Here is a 20066-nt window from a genome sequence, read left to right on the forward strand (position 1 = left end):
TGCATTGCCTAAAATTAAGTTCTTATAAGATTTCTGACAAATTTTCCAGTTGAAACTGAAGTTTGTAAAACCACTAACTCACCTGCATCAAAGTCCATAAGGAAACATCAGCATTTTTAGTTCACATCGACACAGCTGCTGGTGCACTGCTGCCTCATTTGGTAACTTAGATAAATGTGAACAAAGGATTTCACACATACCAGAGTCACAAGATAACATATTGTGATGGAGGCACCAGTGGATTAACAACACAGTGTGCTGTGATGAAAAGAAACTGCAGATTTCCCTTATGGTATTTGGAGCAGGGCAGAACAGTTTACAAACTTTACAAATCAGAAAACGCTGTCTAATGGTGGAAAACATGTAGAGAATATTGTTAAGATATCAGAGTTAAAAGTCTGTTTTCCCTCCCATGTCATCAATTACTCCAAAATAACTGAGCTATTCCTTAAGCTCATCCTTTGATTCCACAACCGTTGATTATATTTGTATTTACTCATTTAAAGTATTCATCTTGTTTATTTTGTGCTATCGAGCTCCTGTAGCTGAAGTCAGACAACCAAGGCAACCTGTGATGTGATACTACGCTGTTCACCTCTATAGATGTAGCTAAAACTGTACTATACGGATGTTTGTTCGAATATGCAAGTGTACAACTTGCATATTCGAAATAAACAATCAAACAAAACAAAAAATATTAGACAACACATACATCACTTGTCTCTTTACTGGCTGCATCATAAAAGTGAACATGGTGCATGGAGACATACTAACGGGACAGCATTTTACCAGATCCCCACAGATCCAGACTCGGGTGGCCCTTTCCATACAGTACAATTTTGTCCATGATAACGATGGTATGATGATACAGTGATTATGAGATACTGTACTCATTGCAGGACTATTTTATTTATGATATACCATGATGTATGGAATAAAAGTATGTGTATTTATTCACAACAAAACATGTATTCACAACATAGCATTTCAAAAACTGACAATTAAGAACGATGTTTACAAAGTATTGCTGTTTAATGTTTCAGCAGTTCTATCAGCCGTAGCCATAGCAGCACCTCTTCCGTGCATAACCAACAGTCTTTATTATGTTTTTAACCAATCTTATATCACAAATAATTAACACCACTTTCAGCCATGGTGGTTCACAGGGACCAGGGACTGAGTCACGTTACTTCTGGAGCTCTATACCCTTTGCTGCTTTAACAAATGTAACCACTGTGGAATTAATGCATGATTAATGTTACTTTACTTCTTGATTTTTTGCATTGCAAAATAATGTTTTCTTTTTATGGTTTAAAATAACATAATAAATTATCTTGAATTGTTCTTGTGTGTACCTTTTCCATGCATGCATCATGGCTCGCATGTGGTCACCCATGACCTCGCGAGATCATGTGGCTCACGGAGCTTTAGCTTGGCACGTGTGTAGCTTTTTTTTTCCTTTTTTTTTAAGTGTGGATCTCTCAGCTGCCGAGGCGGGTGATGATGATGGCGGAGCTGGTTCAGGGACAGGCCTCGGTGGCTCAGCCCGGAACGAAAGATGACTTCGCAGACACGATACGCCGGGTGCGACAGGTAAAATAAAAAGCCCTCCAGTGAACACTTTGGGACCATAAGCCGCGGGTCAGCGTTTCGGAGCAGGGCAGGACTTTGGTCAGGACAGCCCAGCTCCCATACTACAAACACTCCTCATGCAGCTAACATGCTAGCTAGCCAGTTAGCTAGCTACATGGCATGCTAACGTTAAGCAGCACAGACAGCTGAGCGGACAGATTAAAGTTGACTTGGAGCAGGATACGCGTTAATTCGCCGTGTCTAACTGTCAGAAACCATTACGTACGTCGTTTTCGACGGAAGACACGAATACATGTGTTGGTGTCGAAGTTTGTTCAACTTTACTTAAGTCGACAAATACACTGCAACCTGTTGTCAAGTCAGAAGTTGCACTTAGCTTAGCACGCTAACTCACACACACTCGCACAACTTTTGGACCCTGGATCCTAAAACCATGTTTTGTTTAAGACCTAAAACATTCAGCTTTGACACGGAACTTGAAGCATTCAACAGCCTGACACGCTGCTACTGCTCAAGTTTGATTCACTGAACTATAAATGGTGCCCCGGTTTTAGAGACATAAACGCACACACATACAGATTGATCAGTATACATACGTAACACTGATGTTTAAACTATCTTTATTTCTTAAATCCAACCCTGTTTGAATCTTGCCTGTAAAACCATAAGCACACAACACAGCCGAGCATGCTAGTGTAGCTGGTGTTAGCATGCTACTCTGTGAGTGTGCCTCACATATAGGCCATGCAGTGTAACGTCATCTGTTGAATAAGCCTCCTTATACTCCACCTGATGTACGCCACACTGGATTTTCTCCATTACTGCATTGATAATAGGTGGGATATGTTATCAATAGCTTCCCCCTTGCCCACCTGTTTACCTGGCACTGAACGGTGTTACATGGTGACAGTAACAGAGATGGACACTGTAGATGTGCTGCCATTAGAGCTGTCTGTGTGCTGTAAGAACAACTGACTGCACTTAATGGTGTGAAAATTAGTGATGTATAATATTGGACTTTTTGCCAATATCCAATATGCTGATATATTGGGAGTGTTTGGTTTTGGTGTTTGTCATATCGTCACTGGTGTACACATACATTTTCTTCATTAGGCAATATAAATAAACGTACTAAACAAATAACAGTTTGCTGGTGCGCCACCATAGGATTCCAGGAGGCAGCAGCCTATTTAGCCTACTGTTGTAGTCATTAGTGATATTGGCAGATCTTGGTGTGTTTGTTGATATCCGATAATACATTTTTAACCCAGTATCTGCCAATACCGATATTGTGCTGATAATATCCTAGGGAGAATGTCTTTAGCCATGCAGCTGCTAGTTTAACTTGGTTCAGTGCAGATTATAAACTATGGATGTGTACTGACAATATTGTATAGTGAGTGGTGACACAATTTATATTAATTACATAATTACTACAGGTAAGACGCATATTGCATTTATTTTTGACAAATACTTTCGCAGTAAAAATAGAATCCACTCGTGGAATGAGAGGATTAGATGGAGGTGTCCCCATTTCCACCAAACAGCACAGTAGGGTACATTACAGTTATTTGTGTTTCAGTTGTCAAAAGTTAGGTATCTGATGTCCCCACCCATCCCTCACACCTCATGGTTTGAAACACAAGCTATATCAGGGATTGCCATTCCAAACTGTACCATTGTGAGCTGAACTGCACTGTACTGTACTTGAAAATGCAGCTTTGCATGTTTTTATGTTCCTGATCTTAATACACAACTCACATTTTCTTTATTGCTGACACTTTGTTCTTTTCAGAAGACACTGTCAATATGTGTGTGTGTGTGTTATTATAAGAGTGGTGTATGATAACAAGACTGAAGATGGCAGGTGACATGTTTATGACATGTGTGGCATGTTGGTTTTCTGGATGGACTAATTTGCTGACATTTAAATGTAGCTGCACATGTTTGAATTACTCAGTGGTACAATTATTAACCACCCAGTTTTATGTATTAAACAATAACCAAAGCATTTTGTGAAGATCTGTTTAATGTTGAAGTCACCAGATGTTGACCTCTGCATTTATTATTGTATCCTTCCTCCTTCAGCTTGCCCTCTCTCACCTGTGACTGTTTGCAAAATGCCAGTCACTCAATCGACCAGTCTTGTTCCAAAATATAAATATTTACATTTACCCATAGCAAACCAGTGGACCCAAATAATGTACTGTGTTTTGTACATAACCTAAGAACAGAGTGGATTACTCATGAAACTGTTGTAACACAGTGACCAAAGGACAAGTCTAATATATAAACTACATAATACTGGTTAACATAAGACATGTTATAAGATACTTTCTTCTTAGGCAAATAAGATGGGCAACATACACACACAATCTATGGTTTGTAATTTGACAGACTAGTAGAGACTGTGGAGGCCTGTCCATTCCACAGTCGTGTTTACTCAGAGGCTGCATTGCACATTGAGCGGGATCCACTTGAAATTTTGTACCAGTGAGTAAATGTGGTTGTAATTGATCACATCTTTACATCACTGTTTTAGCAAGGCTTTGATCAATGCAATGCCTTAGAAGTTTTTCTGAAGCAAATAGTTTAATGATCTTCACCAAAGGTAGGATTGTATTGCAAATTAAGGTTAGTAACCTATTGTTTATACCAGTTTTGTTAAGATTCATTTCTGTTACTAAAAAACATGCTCTTTACATAGTAGTAGCGGGAGTACACCAGCCCCTTTCGGACAGAGGCATTTTCAATTTGTTCAAATTAGGTTTATGACAAAGGTGTGGTATTGTATAAATATTGGTATCTACTTAATATAGATGTCAAAATAACATGTCTAAAGAAATATTGTCCTCAAACTGTATCTATGTTCGTACTGACCACATGTCAGTACGAATAAAAATATGACCAAAAATGTATATCATGCTATTTTTCCAAATTTCAACAGTCATGGTACACAAGGGTATTTTTATATGTATGTATATATGTGGGCAGGTGTTTGAGGAGCCACTTGCAGAACTCCAAAACACTGGTTTCATTTTGCGTGGCATGCATCTAGCTAAAGTAATGTTGTGTCATGTGAAACAACCACCCCATTCCCGTCTTTCTTTTCTGGCTCCCCATTTCAGTTGCACCCCTCTCACTACCACTGGTGGGCTCAGAAGTAGATAATCATCCCTGAAGGTGATGGAAGACTCTAAATGCCGTCACTTTATTTTTATATTGTGAAAAAAATTCCAGTCAGGCGCAGATGTCAATTTAGTGTAATTTTCTGAAATGCTATACTTTTGTATAGAAGGAGAGGTGGCAGATTAACGGGGAATGGAAAATGCTGTTGGCGCTATCGTGTAGGGAAACTGAAGATTTAAATGTCCATCAGAACAAATGCATCTGCTTTAGATTGACAAGTGGATGATTGTTAAAATACAAAGAGTTTGTGTTGCGCTCTAAGGGAAATAAGTGCCATTTTCTTTGTGTTGTGTTTGTGTGGTGTTTCTATGATAAAAAAACCTACAGGGAACTGCGTGACCTATGATTGATTTTGGTCCAGAGGTAAAAATGTTTTAGTATGTGCGATGAATAGAGATTTTAGTACTGAAAGTTAAAGCTACCACAAATCATGAGGTATTTAAAGCTGGTATTTTATGTTATTAATATAAAAGTTTATCTGTCACTCATAGGGTGGGTTCCTAACAATACGATATATATATCTTATTTTTACCCCCCTGAGTCTCTCGTTAAATCAAATATTGGTGTAAACTGTTTACATTTATACCTAGCCTTAAATATGATGCTTGACACTGCTGTCGATTTCTTTCTTTCTTTTTTTTTTTTTTTTTTCACATACGTTGTAATGTGGTCATGCTCACCCTCTGGTTACATGAACCTATGTATTTGAGACTTGAAATTAGGAACTCAAATCGGTGGTGCTTTAGGCCACTTTAATACCAGTTGTAACTTTTTAATGCCATACCCAGTCAAGTTGTAGTGAAAGCAAAATATTTGAGCTTTTCTTTGATAGGTGGCACATGACAAATATTTGATCAAAAGCACCAGTGATGGTCGACTTGACAATAACTGATGGACTGCTTCAAGCTGCTTTAATGTTTTACAAAGTGCAGGTTTCAGCTCCTGTCAAAAAGAACTCTGCACGACTGACTTCACAGCATACCTAATGCTACATGAAAGCAAGATGAAAGGAGAATGAATCACACTCATCACAAAGACATGTCCAAGATGATGTCTTGGAAAGAAATAAAGAATACTATCACCACTTTTCACCTTTTATTCCATTTGTCTCACTGTGGTGTGTCCCCAGATGGCAGCCAAGATGGGAGGAGACCAGATGCCCAACATGAACAATTCCTCTCCGGTCCTAGATCCCTCCCTCTACGGCTTTGGAGGCCAAAAACGCTCACTAGACAATGGAGGTAAGCCTTCATTATAGAATAATAGAAATCACTGATGCTTTAGCTTTAATCCTGCATTGCATGTTCATGGGTGCCTTCATAAAATCACCATCCTCCAATTAAGATTATTTTGTTTGTCACCTGTCAAACTTTGTTTGTTCAGCTGAGATTTTACTGAAAAGAAGGTGCCTTAATTCAAACTAGATTATCCAATTTGAGTAATGTTGTAATTTCTCTTTGTAAATGTTGATTGACCTTGTCATTCCAAAACAAGAATTGTTTATCTCCAGGTGTAAAAGTAACGCTTTCCAAGTTTTTCATATTCCTGTTGGATTGAAGTACTTAAATTCCGTCATTCCAACATTCCATAAGTGGATTGTATGCAACATAATAAAATGCAAATTGTTTTATCAGAATGGGTTAGAATTTTAGGTTAAATGTTAATGGGCAACCTTTAATGCAAATGTTGCTGAAGGGTTGGCCGTTTTCTTTCGTTCTTTCTTTCCTTCTCTCTTGAAATCCCAAACTTGTTAGAAGTGAGTATTATATTGTTTTATGGGTGTAATAATCCATATAAATGATTTTCTAATGCCACCTTTCATCCCGATCAAACTCCCCTTCACCAGCATTGGTGAGTCCACTAATGTCACAAAATCAGCTTCCTGAACTGACCAGAAATGCCTACATTTTTTTATATAAATGTTTTATAGTTGAGTAGGAGAGTAGGAATCCTTAATCCTTATTGCATACAATGAAAACAGCCAGTGCTCTCATCAAAATCATACAATCAACATGATCACCAGACACGAAACAATCAAAGTAACACTTACCAATCAGGTGAGGAGGCTGTTATAAAATAGATAAGAGATAATATAAATATAGAATATGAAATGTATAAAATAATCAATAATAATAAAAATGTACACAAAATGTCCCTTTAAAAATGTATGCACTGTAGTGCCAGTGGAGTTCTGCACAGGAAAGGAGTAATATGGGGAGAGCTGTGGTTTTCCATTTGCATGTTTGTAGAGTATTAAGTGTCTGACACTGAGGCTGTCCTGAGAAAAATTTCACTCCTCTTATCGTGCTTTGCACACTGAACATTTAATCTGTTTCATATCCATGAAGTTGGAACACCAGTCATTTACACAGCCCTCCTTTTATCTTGTCACAGTTGTTTGTATAATGTTTCAGACCTGAATGCATGGGTAGATAAGATACATTTGTATGCAATTTTGTGGTGTAGGTTGGTTCGACATGTGGACATTGTGGCAACAGTTTGTCCTCTGCCAAGGTTGTCTTATAGTATAGAGAAAATAATGATAATGAAACTTATCCTGTGTACCACTGTAGTTACCCATCAGCATTTAATTATCATATGTACAAGACGACAAATACTGTCTCGGTATTCATGCCCTATCTTGCAGTCTTGTCCTTCGTATGAATTTAGTTCACCTCCCTTTTTTATATTCATAGCTGTTCCATTCTCAAGCGTTAACCCCAGTGCATTTCCAGAAGCAGTGAAATCAGTGCAATGACCATAAAATTGATCAAACCTGCTAGATATCAGCTTAGGTGTTGTCAACGTCCATGGCAGTGTATATCCTTCAGTGACCCTGCAGGACCCTTGCTTGGTGCTACCTGTCAAAATTCAATTCCGGACCAGCAGCCATTGACCCAGCACCTGCCTCTCTTATTCTGACTGGCTCTGATTGAAACACTCACTCTTACACTTGCTGGCTGATTTCCATGCCTGTGAAAGCCCCCTGCTGTGGGTCAGACATGAATACGATGGATTGACAACACTGTATCCATCTGCTCCCCTCCTGTGGCGACTGACTCGCTCTCATTTTGCTGCTTCATTGACCATCACTTACCACATATTTAAAATATTATTTATGTTTCATGTTAATTGGTTTTCTCCTCTCTCAGTAGGCAACCACCTCGGAGCAATGGTACATCAAAGGTGAGCAGTGAAATACCAGTTTCTGATCATTTATTCATAGGAATTGCTGTCATTTAACTCGTATTTAGATCACATATTATTATTCTTCGTATGTTGTCATATGAGTTTTCAAGTCAGTTTCTCATTGTCACCTAAATGAGCATAAAAGAGGACACAGATTTAATTGCTGCTTAATTTCTTTGATTGGTTAATTTTATTATTAATGAAATATATGAAAATAGTAAACATCTACTACACTTCAACATTTTTAAAATGGCTTATTTTGTTTTGTCATGACTCCATAACCCCTGTTTTGTTTTTTCATGTTAAAATCTTAGAATCTTATCCTGTTTTTATTTTAACATATTGTCTATGGTTTTGCTTCCATCTGTAAGCCAGAGTTTATAATCACATCTCCACATCTCTCACAGGGCTTTTACGACAGAAGACTACAAAGTGCCTGATAAGATGGTGGGCTTCAGTAAGTAGCCCTTGATTTCAGTAAAGCTGGTGCCAGTGTTTGACCTGTAATCATCAGCTCTGACATTGTGTTCAGTATTTAAATCACTATGAAACTGTTTTTTCCTCTTGCCCTCTTAGTCATTGGAAAAGGAGGAGAGCAGATCTCCAGAATTCAACTTGAATCGGGCTGTAAGATCCAAATTGCTTCAGGTAAGTTAAGCCCCTTGTTTGATTTAGAGCCTTATAAATAAAACGTGGCTACATTCAACTGACTTCAATCGATAGTTTAATTTTTCTGTTTTCTCACAGACAGTGGAGGCATGTTGGATAGACCCTGTACGCTGACTGGCAGCCCAGAGAACATCGAGTAAGTTTTAATTTAATTAAAAACATACACAGAAACTTACAAATCCCACTCTCAAGTCCCTCTGTTGGGTTTTGGATTCCACTGGCCAACTACTGGCTAATCAGTGTTCTTTTTATCGCATCAAATCTCAAACTATATTGGTTGTCTGTCCATATTATTCAAATAAGGCTGATAAATCATATGAAACATTCTCACACGTGCCAGTTGGTGCAAATTCCTAAAGACCCTTTATTATCTCTGGGGTGAAGACATATGGGACCAGTCAAATGAATGACTGGTCTGTGTCTGTCACTAACAGCAACTGTCAAACTGTCTTTCAACTCAACTTACTGATTTACTGGAATTGCACAGCACATTAGGAAAGTGTGCCCTATTGTTGCAACAAAGAGGGCACGAACTCAGATCTCTTTTCACATCTGCTCTTAATCACCTGCACACCTCTTTTCATAGTTTGACTAAGAAAAATGTGAAGCAGAACCGTTTTGTTCAGAATCTGTAGCTGTAGTGACAAATGTGTTACTTGGTGTCCGCTCCACCCCCGCAGGCAGGCCAAGAGGCTGTTGAGTGAGATAGTGGAGCAGTGTCGGTACGGTCCGGGCTTCCACAGTGATATGGACGGCAACAGTTCCATCCAGCAGATCCTTATCCCTGCTAACAAAGTTGGCCTGGTCATTGGCAAAGGAGGAGAAACCATCAAACAGCTGCAGGTGTGGTAGAAGTTCAAACTGTACACTTAGGCCTTATATTAAAATCAAGCGTCAACACCGGTGTGTCATGTAAGCTGCCATCAACAGTGTGAACTCTTAGGTTTATCTTCTCTCCATCATATTGTAAGGTCTCAGTCTTGCTATTCAAGCGCCTTGAGATAATGTATGGTCATTTGGTGCTATACAAATAAGATTTTATAAATTTGATGCACCTGCTTAACATTACACACCATCATTGAGGAGATGGGGAACATGGAGTCTGTTGAACCCACTTAAACCATTCAAGAGGAAGTGAAAAATAAATTGGTTCAGTTTGCAGGAATTTGCTCCAAATCACTTTCATGTGTTGTATGTGGTTCTACTATTAGCCAATGGGTATATGATCTAAAAGGTTGCACTGATAAGTAGACAGACTATTTTTAACTAAATAATGGAAAACACAGAGCAGGTAAGAACATAACATCAAATTTCAACAAGTTGAGTTGTATTTGTTTGTTTTGATGTTTTGATTTGATTTTTTCCAAAAGTCCTGTTGTGTGTGTGACCTGACTGCATTTCCACCTTTTCAGAGTAAAAAGTCTTGTGGGCCCCAGGTAACAATTGTTTCTGCTTGTGTGATTGTTCCCCTGCAGGAGAGAACAGGAGTGCAGATGATAATGATTCAGGATGACCCCATGCCCACTGGAGCAGACAAGCCTCTGAGAATCACTGGGGATCCACACAAAGTGCAGGTCGGTCTCAGAAGAACTCTGTGTCTGCTGCTATTTCCAGTTTACACTCAGTTTTACACATTTTATGCCTTATAACATGAAAATGTCTTTGTTTTTTGTGTGGGGATTTTGGCTGGTGTTGTGGTTTGTTTTTAAATCCAGATTTTTTTGATGACATTTAATTTGTTGATATGTTTTCAATCATCTCTTGAAGCAAGCCCGTGAACTTGTCGTGAAGCTCATCCGGGACAAGGACCAGAGTGACTTCAGGGCTGGCAGAGCAGACTTTGGATCCAAAATTGGTGGAAGCAGTCTGGATGTAAGACCCTGTCTCTCAGATTTTCAGAAACTGTAGTGCCACATTATTGCTGAACAATAATTCATAATTATTTATTCAGATCAAATAACATTTTTAGCTTTTCTAAATTCTCCTCTCTGTCCTTATTGTCAGGTGGTTGTGCCCAGATTTGCTGTCGGCATCATCATCGGCAGGAACGGAGAAATGATCAAGAAGATTCAGAACGATGCTGGTGTCAGGATCCAGTTCAAACAAGGTAAGAAGAAAAAGGATACACGCTGCTACAGAGATGCCACATCGGGGCATGCTGGCGACCCTCAAAAGTCTTTTTCATACCGAAGGGAAATGTCCACAGCAAACCCTCAGCGTACTTCTGTAGCCTCTTTCACCGAGTGAAAGAATGTAAACAACAATAGAAGCTGTAAATCTAGTTCTGTAAGTTGGGGCAAAATCCTCTGTCACTTACATCATCACAAAGGAAATAAATAAATAAAAATTTGTGGCACCCAAAACCAGAAGTTACATAACCGTATACCCTGTTGTAAGTTGATGTACTAGCAAAATAATCTTGGAGGCATTATTTGAAGGTCAAAATCCTACATTGTGCCACTTAAATCAAACCAGACAGTAGAGCACATGTCCTTGGAGAACACACTGTGGGACTGATCTCATGTTTAAAGCTTTACAGTCTTAATGGACAAAGGGATGTCCTGATCATCAGCATTCCTGTTCATTATTTGCATACATGCATGCTGCTAAAGTTTGAAAAAAATATCAGGATTACCAGGATTTTGCTCAGTTCATTGACTGACCCCTGAGCAGTTAAAGACCTTGTTGTATTCTTGTACCTGTCCAGATGATGGAGTCAGTCCTGACCGTGTTGCTCAGGTGATGGGCCAGCCTGAACACTGCCACTATGCGATCCACCTCATCAATGAACTGGTTCAAACAGCTCAGGTGTGTGGCCAACATATTTTTTAAGAAGGCTCTTCTCTCTGAACTCTCAGTTACATACTGTGTCACCACATTTTACTTATGTATTGCTGATGCTTATAATCTTAAACCATTGATGACATTAGTCATTTTTCAGATATACTTAAATTAAACATCTGTTATCCTTTTGTAAAAAAACAATTCATGGTGCAAATGCTGCCTTAAATAAAAACATTTCCCTATTTGTTCCTGGACCTTTCCTATGTCTCTTCAATTTTTAACAATTGTATTCCATTGCAGGAGCGTGATGGATTTGGGGGCGTAATGGGACGTCGAGGGCGAGGAGACAGTAACATAGGAGGCCCTAGTGGACTGCAGGAGGTGACATATGCAGTACCCGCTGACAAGTGCGGCCTAGTGATTGGCAAAGGTACTAAATATTTTTCTTATTTTTTATTTAAATACTTGTTGGTACTGTTATCTCTTTGCAAAAACATTCAGCATTGTGCATTCCTTCTGATTAGCTTGTGAATAAGTCTCCAGTAGTTGTTGGTGTGCTTAAAGTTTTCTTTCTCTTTTGTGTGACTCCACCAGCTGTCTCGATAATAAATACATGGTTCACTCATACAAAACACTCTTAATAACAGTGTATCAAACTCGCCAGATTGCCTTTTTCCATTAATAACTGAACGCCACTTGGTGTTCTGCTACTACGTGAAACTGATGAGGGGACGGGGGCTGAGTGACCACCCTCCTATTCTCCCTCCAGGGCTCATGTATATAGCACAAGTGGCATTCATTGGCTTCACTAAGGGCTTAATGATGGGGATAATGCGTGTAATGTGACATTAATTGTTAAAGGTGCATAATAACAGCCCTCAATCATGTGGAAGGCTGCCTGGCATCTAATGAGGGTCTTTCAGCCCAATAGAGTGCAGCGAGGGAATGAATAGGAGGAATTAGCTTATTGGCTATTCATTCCCACTCTATTGCCAGCTATTTAAAAGTCATTGACCATTGCATTGGAAGGAGCTGCGAGTGTGTGTGTGTAGTATGTGTGCATGCATTTCGCCTTGGTGTGTGTGTATGTGTGCGGTTGTGGGCGGGGTCGAGTGGGGGGGGGCCCTCTTTACCTAAGATAAAAACATGGCAATAGAAATGTCAAGTGGCTTTTGTGCATGTAGTGGGGCGAGGGAAACAAATAAACCTGGGCGTTGTGTCCCCCTCTCTATGCATTAGCATATGAAGTAGGCCAATATGGTGGAGATGGCGGTGGGTCTGGGTGCTGTCAGCCGGTTCTTAAAGGATGCAGTGATTAATATCTTTACGATGCCATATGTAGCCCATTGGCCCTCTGTTTTGACCCCCCTACGCACACTGCTTGTGGTGGAGCAAGCCACCCACCAACCTGTTCAGGCTTTATGACCGACTCAAACTGTGCAAGAGTTCTAAAAAGGCTCCTATGACTTTTGAGTTTTTTTGGTAAATTTTTTTCAACTAAATTTTTGGTCCTTGGATGTTGAGGGTTTGCTGTCACTTCTTTCAGTTTTCTGCAGGCGATAGAGTTGTCTGTTTGAAAAAGATATTGTTTTAGGAAATGTCTAGTTGGTTAGAAAGGACCTTTTTAGTCAAGATTTCTCACACAAACTTTGACACCACACCCAAATTTTTATTTAAAGAAGAAACAAAAACTTGGATTCACACTTATGTGCTGTTTTACTCACTTAAATGCAGAGCTACCCCTCAAAAATCAGTAATTTACCTATAATATTAAATGTAAAATTGCATTCAATGTGAATACACTGCAATTTAATTCTCATGTTTTTCTCAATTGTAATAGAAATAATGTCTTGCTTAACCTTAAGGGGCAGTTTTACAAAGTAAAATAATATAATGGTTGGAAAATGTTTAACAACACTGCATGAGAGAGTTTACAGAAGTCACTGAACTGAAAATAAAACTACCTAAATTAATAATAGTTTTTATATTATAAAACTAATAATATGACAATCTTTATTCCAGTATGTGTATGAAAAAGAATTGCAGAATTAAAATGAATATTTCCCCTAGTCTGCTGTTTTTTGGGGGACATCTATGTTTTAATTTTCATAGTTTCAGCTCTCCTGCCTAGAGCTAGTTTTTATAAAGACATCTGGACGGTTTTAACTGTCTATATAGGGTTTTATACACAAGGAAAAAATAATAAAATAATAAACCCCATTATGCAAAGGTGCAAGTTGTGATTCACTTGTAAATTCAGCATTTTTAAAGCATTCCATTTGTGGGTTTTATTTAATAGTATACAGTTTTATTTCAGTCATATAATGTAAGGCTGATGCTGGTGATGATTATAGTGTCATTTTTCCCTTGAGGGATGAGTTTTTTCCCGTCACCACCAGCTAACCAGTCCCTTGGCCTTGCCGTGAATACCGTCACCAGTTGCACTTTTGTATCCCCTCCTTTTCAACAGCTCACTAAACCAGTCTCATTAATAAGGCCCTGTATTATCTGTCCTCACTACAGCCCAGTCCATGAAATGAATAGTCGGGGTCTTCATTGCTCTCTGCTGTCTGACTAGAAGAGCTCATAATGGCTTCATTAAGGCAGAAGTTTCATTTGGTTGACAATGGGTTAATGGCCCATGTGCAGTCTGTTGGCAGCAAGGAATAGGCTGCGGGAGGAGGAGAGGTTTTTGATGAGCGTTTTCATTCAAAGGTCAGCCAGGGTCATTCGAGTGTCAGCCACAAGTGAACAAATGTGTAATTGATGTTGGGACAGCCCCGGTGTCCCCCACGGGAAGCACCCTCAGCCTTTTCCCTTCAGATGGGCATTGTGTAGAGGAGGGGTGGCAGTGGCTGTATGCCCCCATTCACTCCCTCCTCTCATCACAGAGGACAACACAGAGTCAAGAATGGTAAGGGTAAAAAAAAGACAAATGATATCCCTGAAGGAGGATACGCTTCAATTTTGGCCCTTTTCTCCTGCAAGCTCTGTTTCGTTTCTCCCTGCTGGTGTAATTGCTCTCCCCACACGTCGGGAAGCTGGCATCTGATGCAGAGGAGGGGTTGGCGTGCAGGAGATGTCTCCTTTTGTTTACCAATTTGCATGGATGTTACCACAGAATGGTAGATAAGTGGTGGGACATATGCCAGAGTCCTCATAAGGTAGCACTATCACATCAGTTTAGTCAAGTGAGTCGGTGTGTTTCCGAGAGTATGGCACAATCCTGTGTTCGTGTCTGAGTATTGCATAAACGTAGAGATGGGAAGGAGTGTCAATGTCGTTCGATGCTTGTTTTCAGACTGAGTCATGCTTGGGTGAAAGGATTTCTGTGAATTGATGATGATCCTTTTGGGGCTGTGCATTGGTAAAAATGTGGTAATATGATTCATATCTCTATAGAAGGGTGAGGACACATCCCATTGTATTGAGGTTCTACGAGCAAGGCTATATCTTGCACTTTTTCCCAAATAAATATTCTTTTAAGAAGGCTGCAGGGTTTTTTCTTTAGCGAAAGGAGTAAATGGGGGTCAGATGTTCAAAAAGACTATTTTAATACAACACAATCTATCAAGAATATTTCTGACTATTACAACGCTTACAATTTATATAGCATCGTGATAAAATTGCAAAAGTCCTTCGATATTTTCCTACCAGGTCTAAATGTATCGGTCAATTACAGGCCTTTTTGTAGCATCACAAGTGAAACCTTTCACATTGCCAGACTGATTTTACTTTTCATTTTGATACAAAACACCAATTATTGACACTTTCTTTTAGGGGTGGGTGATCTGGCAATAAAATAACATGTTTTTATTCAGTAAAATCATGATTTTATCACATTTTTAACTATTGATTTTTTTTTTTCTGTTTTGCAACTTATTAAGCAGTGCAACCAAACTATTTCCTATGTACTAACATGGCCCTAAAAAGAAAAAAAATATATATTTTAAGCAGTTAATTAAACAAGTAACCAGTGCAGACTTTTGCAAGGCAAAAGGATAACTGCTTCAGTTCTTTCCCACTTTTGGTAAATGTTGTCCGTATGAGAAGACTAGCTTGTGTTAAAGTGGTTCGTTTTGGTCTAAAAGTTACCCGTTACCCCTCTGCTGACTGTGCTGGGTCTGCTGTTTCACTCTCAGCATATTGTTAGGATGCTGTCTCTCTCAGTGGTTAGAAAGGTTTGTCACGTTGCCATCCGACCTGCGAACCTCATCTGTTGCAAATAACTGTTTTTTGCCTTGTGGTTTGGAGAAATGCCAAACCAGTTCCACATAATGGAGATGGGGACCAACTCCTCTGTTTGTTTTTTATTTTCAGCCATGGCTTACTACTACACTCTTATCAAACAGGGTGGGGAATGAGAAACCCACAGCACTGCCTGTAGCTTGTCATGTTTGATTCCTTCAGCCTTGTTAGATGGTCAACACGTTCTAGTTCTTCTCGATCTAACATTGTCAAATCGCCCACCTCTACTGTCTGGGCTTTTCTAACACCTCTAATTCAAAAGGTCTTGTGATGACTCATACGAATGTGTTGAACTTAATTATCATCCTGGTGCTTTTGTAGGTGGAGAAACCATCAAGAACATCAAAGAGCAGTCTCGTGCCCATGTGGAGCTGCAGAGAAACCCGCCACCCAACACCGACCCCAACGTGCGCATCTTCTCCATCCGAGGCACCCCTCAGCAGCTGGAGAAAGCCCGCCAGCTGATCGATGAGAGAATTGGGGTAGGTGGTCTGACTCGGGTCTCCCTGTCACTCCCCCAAAATGCTTTTGTCTGACATGATATTCATGAGTGCACATGTCAATGCGAGGAGCTGCTGGGGTGAGCTAGGTTGCTCTGGACCTGGTGGCCAGCAGGATGTCACCAGAGGTTAAACATAAAGAATCCATCAAATGGACTTAATGGAGTGCATCAGCAGCCAGCCCTGCCCTTTGACCTTGCCTGTTGGCTCCCTTTAAACACAAGTGGGGTCTCTCATTGCCTCTTTCCTTTCTCTGCTCCAGGGCCCGGGAATGGGAAGCAACAGCAACTTCGGGATGAATCCCTATAACCAAGGAGCAGCCACTCCTCCTCAACAGTAAGGAGCAGTTTCTCTCCTCACCATGTCACACATATAGTTGTTCAGTTATTGCTGGGTATTTGTACACTGATAATCAATCATCTGTTCATTTCGCCTGTAGTGGTCCTCAGACGTTCATGACTGGAGGATGGGGCACAACCTTTCAAATATGGCAGCCTCAAGGCCAACAGGACCACAGTAAGTGGGCATGCTAAAAGTTTGTTTCCTCAATATAAATTCAGTATAAACACAATAAATCAGCAACTTCAGATGTTTTGTGAGCTATGTAACTGTTTTTGATGCGACTGAAACAAAGTTCTTAAACCATCCATACATTTCCCTGAGTTTTCTTCTGCTGCTGTGCATTCGGAGACTTGCACAGCCTCGGATGAGAAAACCTCAGTCCCTGTGGCTAACCTCATCTTTCCTGTATGGACACATTTTAAATTCGCTGTAGATGGTAATCATTAAATATGAGGCGGAAAGTGAAAAAGGAAGGGAAAAGATGTAAGCCCGCTGTCAGTAACTGTGGTGTTGTCTGTGTCTGGTTTCAGGTCACAATGGATCCCAGACGAGCCAGATGGACTGGGAGCAGTATTATAAAAAGCTAGGCAAGTGTCAATCTGAGTGAAAAGACCTTTTTTTTTTTTTTTTTTTTCTTTCATTGCAAGCTCAGGGCGCACTTTTCTTTGGTCACACCAGTCTGATGAAATGTGTGGTTTTATCATAGGATACAAACCTTAAATTGCTTATTGTTGCAAAAAGATAAACTGATTAAACTCAAATTTAAAATTCACATGAATGGAAAAGACAAAATCGGATAGAAGTGGATATGTCTTAATATTTCAAAAAGGAAAGCATGATGAGCGAGATATCAGTATTAGCTGATATTGTCTTTAGAATGTATTATTGGATATCAGCAAACATGCCAAGATCCCCAGATATGTCGAATGGCAAACGGTACGCTGGAGGGGTTGCTACATCATTCTGTGCTTGTGCTCTCTCCAAGTATTTTTTTTTGTTTATTTTACACAGTGAAATATTTCTTTTTTTGAGTGCATGTAAAATATTATGTAAATTTCACTACAGAACCAATACCATTTTGGTTGTCAGCCCAAACCAAAGGCATATTGGCAAGAATTCCAGTATTCTGCATCCCTAATTTCAAACATTTTGATGCTTTATTACAGGTCAGCAAAACCAAGCCCAGAGCACTGCTCCTGACTACAACAAAGGCTGGGGTGAGTCTATATTTTATTTTCATGAGATTTGCACCAATAAAATACAATTTCAGGACTAGATAAAAGTTTGAAAGTCATTGAACATGTGAGTGTGACTGGTCTCGATTCCTTCTCCTCATAATTATTCCTCACCCTTGTTTTCCCTGTTCCTTCAGGCCAGACAGCTGCTCCCGGGTCCCAGCAGACCTCTAATCCTGACTACAACGCCTGGTTTGACTTCTACAGACAGCCGATGGCTTACTTCAACCAGGGTGCACAGCAGACACAAGCTTCAGGCCTTCAGGTGAGAACCATCTCCCCCACTCTGCACCCAGAGCGGATGTTAGATTAACAAATCCCATGGAGAGAAAAAAAAAACACATTTGTGAGTCAATTCTGCTCTAAATTCTCCCGTCATGAAGGTGGTACTGTCCAGTTATTTCAGGCAAAGACGATGGATGAACTGTCTTTATTATCCATCAACTGATTTAGCAGTTTCGTCTGGATGATGGAGGTTCAGATTTTAGTTCAGTCAACAAAGACCATTTTGACCTATGTCTTTGGCCCCGAATATCAAAAGCTATATTATAAGTTGTTGCTGCATTTTTAATAAATTTTTAAAAATTATCAATCTCATATTGACTTGGACGCGCCCAAAAAAACAGGCACATCCGAAGCAGTGTTCAATAGAAAACTGCCTGCAGAACACACAGATGTTGTCTTGTCTATTTACACTTACGAGTGTAACCTCCCCCTTGTCCTGGTCTAGCACACTCTTGCACTGATGGCATCTGTCCTCCATTACTGATACCGTATCAGGACGGATCTTCCTTCACGACATAGCGTCACACACACTTCAGTCAAGTCAGTTTGTAGTTATTAAAAACAGCCACAGACGTACATTTATAGGCAGCCATGGTCAATTGGAAAGGGAACTTGGCTTGTAACCGAAGGCTGGCTGGTTCGAATCCCCACCAGTTCTGGGTTACCCCTGAGCAAGGTACCCAACCCCCCCTCAGTGGCTGCCCACTGCTCCTAATTCTCCTCATCCTAATTCTTGGAAGGTTCCTAGTAGAAGATGGGTTAAATGCAGAAGAAGTTCCCTAAGAGATTTATAAAGTATAAGGAAATTTTTTAAGGGAAAATTTCCCTTTTAAAGTATAAGAGAAAAAAAAGTAAGCCTGTAAAGATGAATTCTTGTTTGTGTTTAGTAAAGGCTGACGTGTACTTCTCCCTGTGTGTTTGTATGATTTCATCTTTTTTTTGTCATGGGATTTAAGGAATATTTTTTCCTTTTCACACCAAATGTCAGATTGTCTCTTTGTTGGTGCTGTAACGAGGGTAAATAACGTGAGAACTTTTTTTCTGCAGGATCATTAGAGATGACGCCACAGGTTAGAGACTTGAATCACTGAGAGGATGAAAAAACCCTTTTTTAACAAGAGGGGGGGTTCAAGATTTGCAACGCCTTGAAGACTTATTTTCTTAGTGAGAAACACTAGCTGTAGAATGACTTATATGATAAAGTAATATTTCTAAAATCAGGAACATTTATTTGTTACTAAATGCTAATGTACACTGTTATTTTGAATAGACGGTATCTGGGATCCCTTTTTGGACTTGAGCGAGCTGTTTTCTTTTTGTTTTTCTATATTTTTCCTGTCTTTGACTCAGATTGTATCGCCAAAATGAACCCAAGAGTTGTAACATTTCAAAAGGCAATATGGTCTATTTTCTTTTTTTTCTTCTTTTCCTTGCTATTCTTTTTTTTTTCTTCCTAGTTCTGTTGAAATGAAACCATGATTGTGTGCTTAGCAGTCTTGAATAAGCGTTTTGTCCCGTGTCATAAGATGTTTAAAGAGTGTGTTCTTTTTTCCTTACACGATTCAGTGAAATAAAACTGTGATGTTTTGTTACAGGAAATGTTATTTTTGTTACAAGGTTTAAAAAGAGGATTAATGTCAGCCAGTGGCAATAGTTCTAACTTAATTCCTGTTGTGCATTGTATGCTGTTTTTCATTGTCATTTTATTGTATTCTGGTTTAAAAAGAAAAAAAAGGTGCAATATCTTATTTCACTTTTGAAACAAAGATGGGTTCTCTAATATTTTGACAAGACTTTTAACTTTGTAGTTTTAAGATGTTTTTTTGTTTTTTTTTCAAATGGAAATGTCATGGATAATTTATTACATTGATCTGATGAGATTTAGGGGGATGTTGCAAATAGCTTTTTTGCCTTTGCCTTGTAAAACTATGTATATATGCGCATATTTGACTGTTAATTTAAAATATATGTTTCATATATATATACTTATATAAAAAGATATTTTTTTCCTGTGATCAGTGTTGCAGGAAAA

The 20066-nt window shown here is 39.3% G+C and overlaps 1 protein-coding gene across 1 annotated transcript in view; it reads left to right on the forward strand.

Moving 5' to 3' along the window:
* The first annotated feature begins 1466 nt into the window (after positions 1-1466).
* The window catches only part of fubp3 (far upstream element (FUSE) binding protein 3), a 19436-nt gene continuing 836 nt past the window's right edge, over positions 1467-20066 (forward strand). Inside the window, exons 1-19 of the mRNA XM_044012589.1 lie at positions 1467-1593; positions 5912-6023; positions 7935-7968; positions 8379-8428; positions 8548-8619; positions 8719-8776; positions 9321-9483; positions 10116-10214; positions 10408-10512; positions 10645-10747; positions 11348-11448; positions 11725-11854; positions 15994-16154; positions 16435-16508; positions 16612-16688; positions 17045-17101; positions 17681-17731; positions 17887-18014; positions 19082-20066. The exon at positions 19082-20066 is cut by the window's right edge and continues 836 nt beyond it. Coding sequence (XP_043868524.1) covers positions 1501-1593; positions 5912-6023; positions 7935-7968; positions 8379-8428; positions 8548-8619; positions 8719-8776; positions 9321-9483; positions 10116-10214; positions 10408-10512; positions 10645-10747; positions 11348-11448; positions 11725-11854; positions 15994-16154; positions 16435-16508; positions 16612-16688; positions 17045-17101; positions 17681-17731; positions 17887-18014; positions 19082-19090 — 1677 coding nt within the window. The 5' untranslated portion in view covers positions 1467-1500 and the 3' untranslated portion in view covers positions 19091-20066. The remainder of the gene's footprint in view (positions 1594-5911; positions 6024-7934; positions 7969-8378; positions 8429-8547; positions 8620-8718; positions 8777-9320; positions 9484-10115; positions 10215-10407; positions 10513-10644; positions 10748-11347; positions 11449-11724; positions 11855-15993; positions 16155-16434; positions 16509-16611; positions 16689-17044; positions 17102-17680; positions 17732-17886; positions 18015-19081) is intronic.

Source organism: Solea senegalensis, linkage group LG21 (genome assembly GCF_019176455.1).
Source record: "Solea senegalensis isolate Sse05_10M linkage group LG21, IFAPA_SoseM_1, whole genome shotgun sequence".
NCBI classification, from domain to species: Eukaryota; Metazoa; Chordata; class Actinopteri; order Pleuronectiformes; family Soleidae; genus Solea; species Solea senegalensis.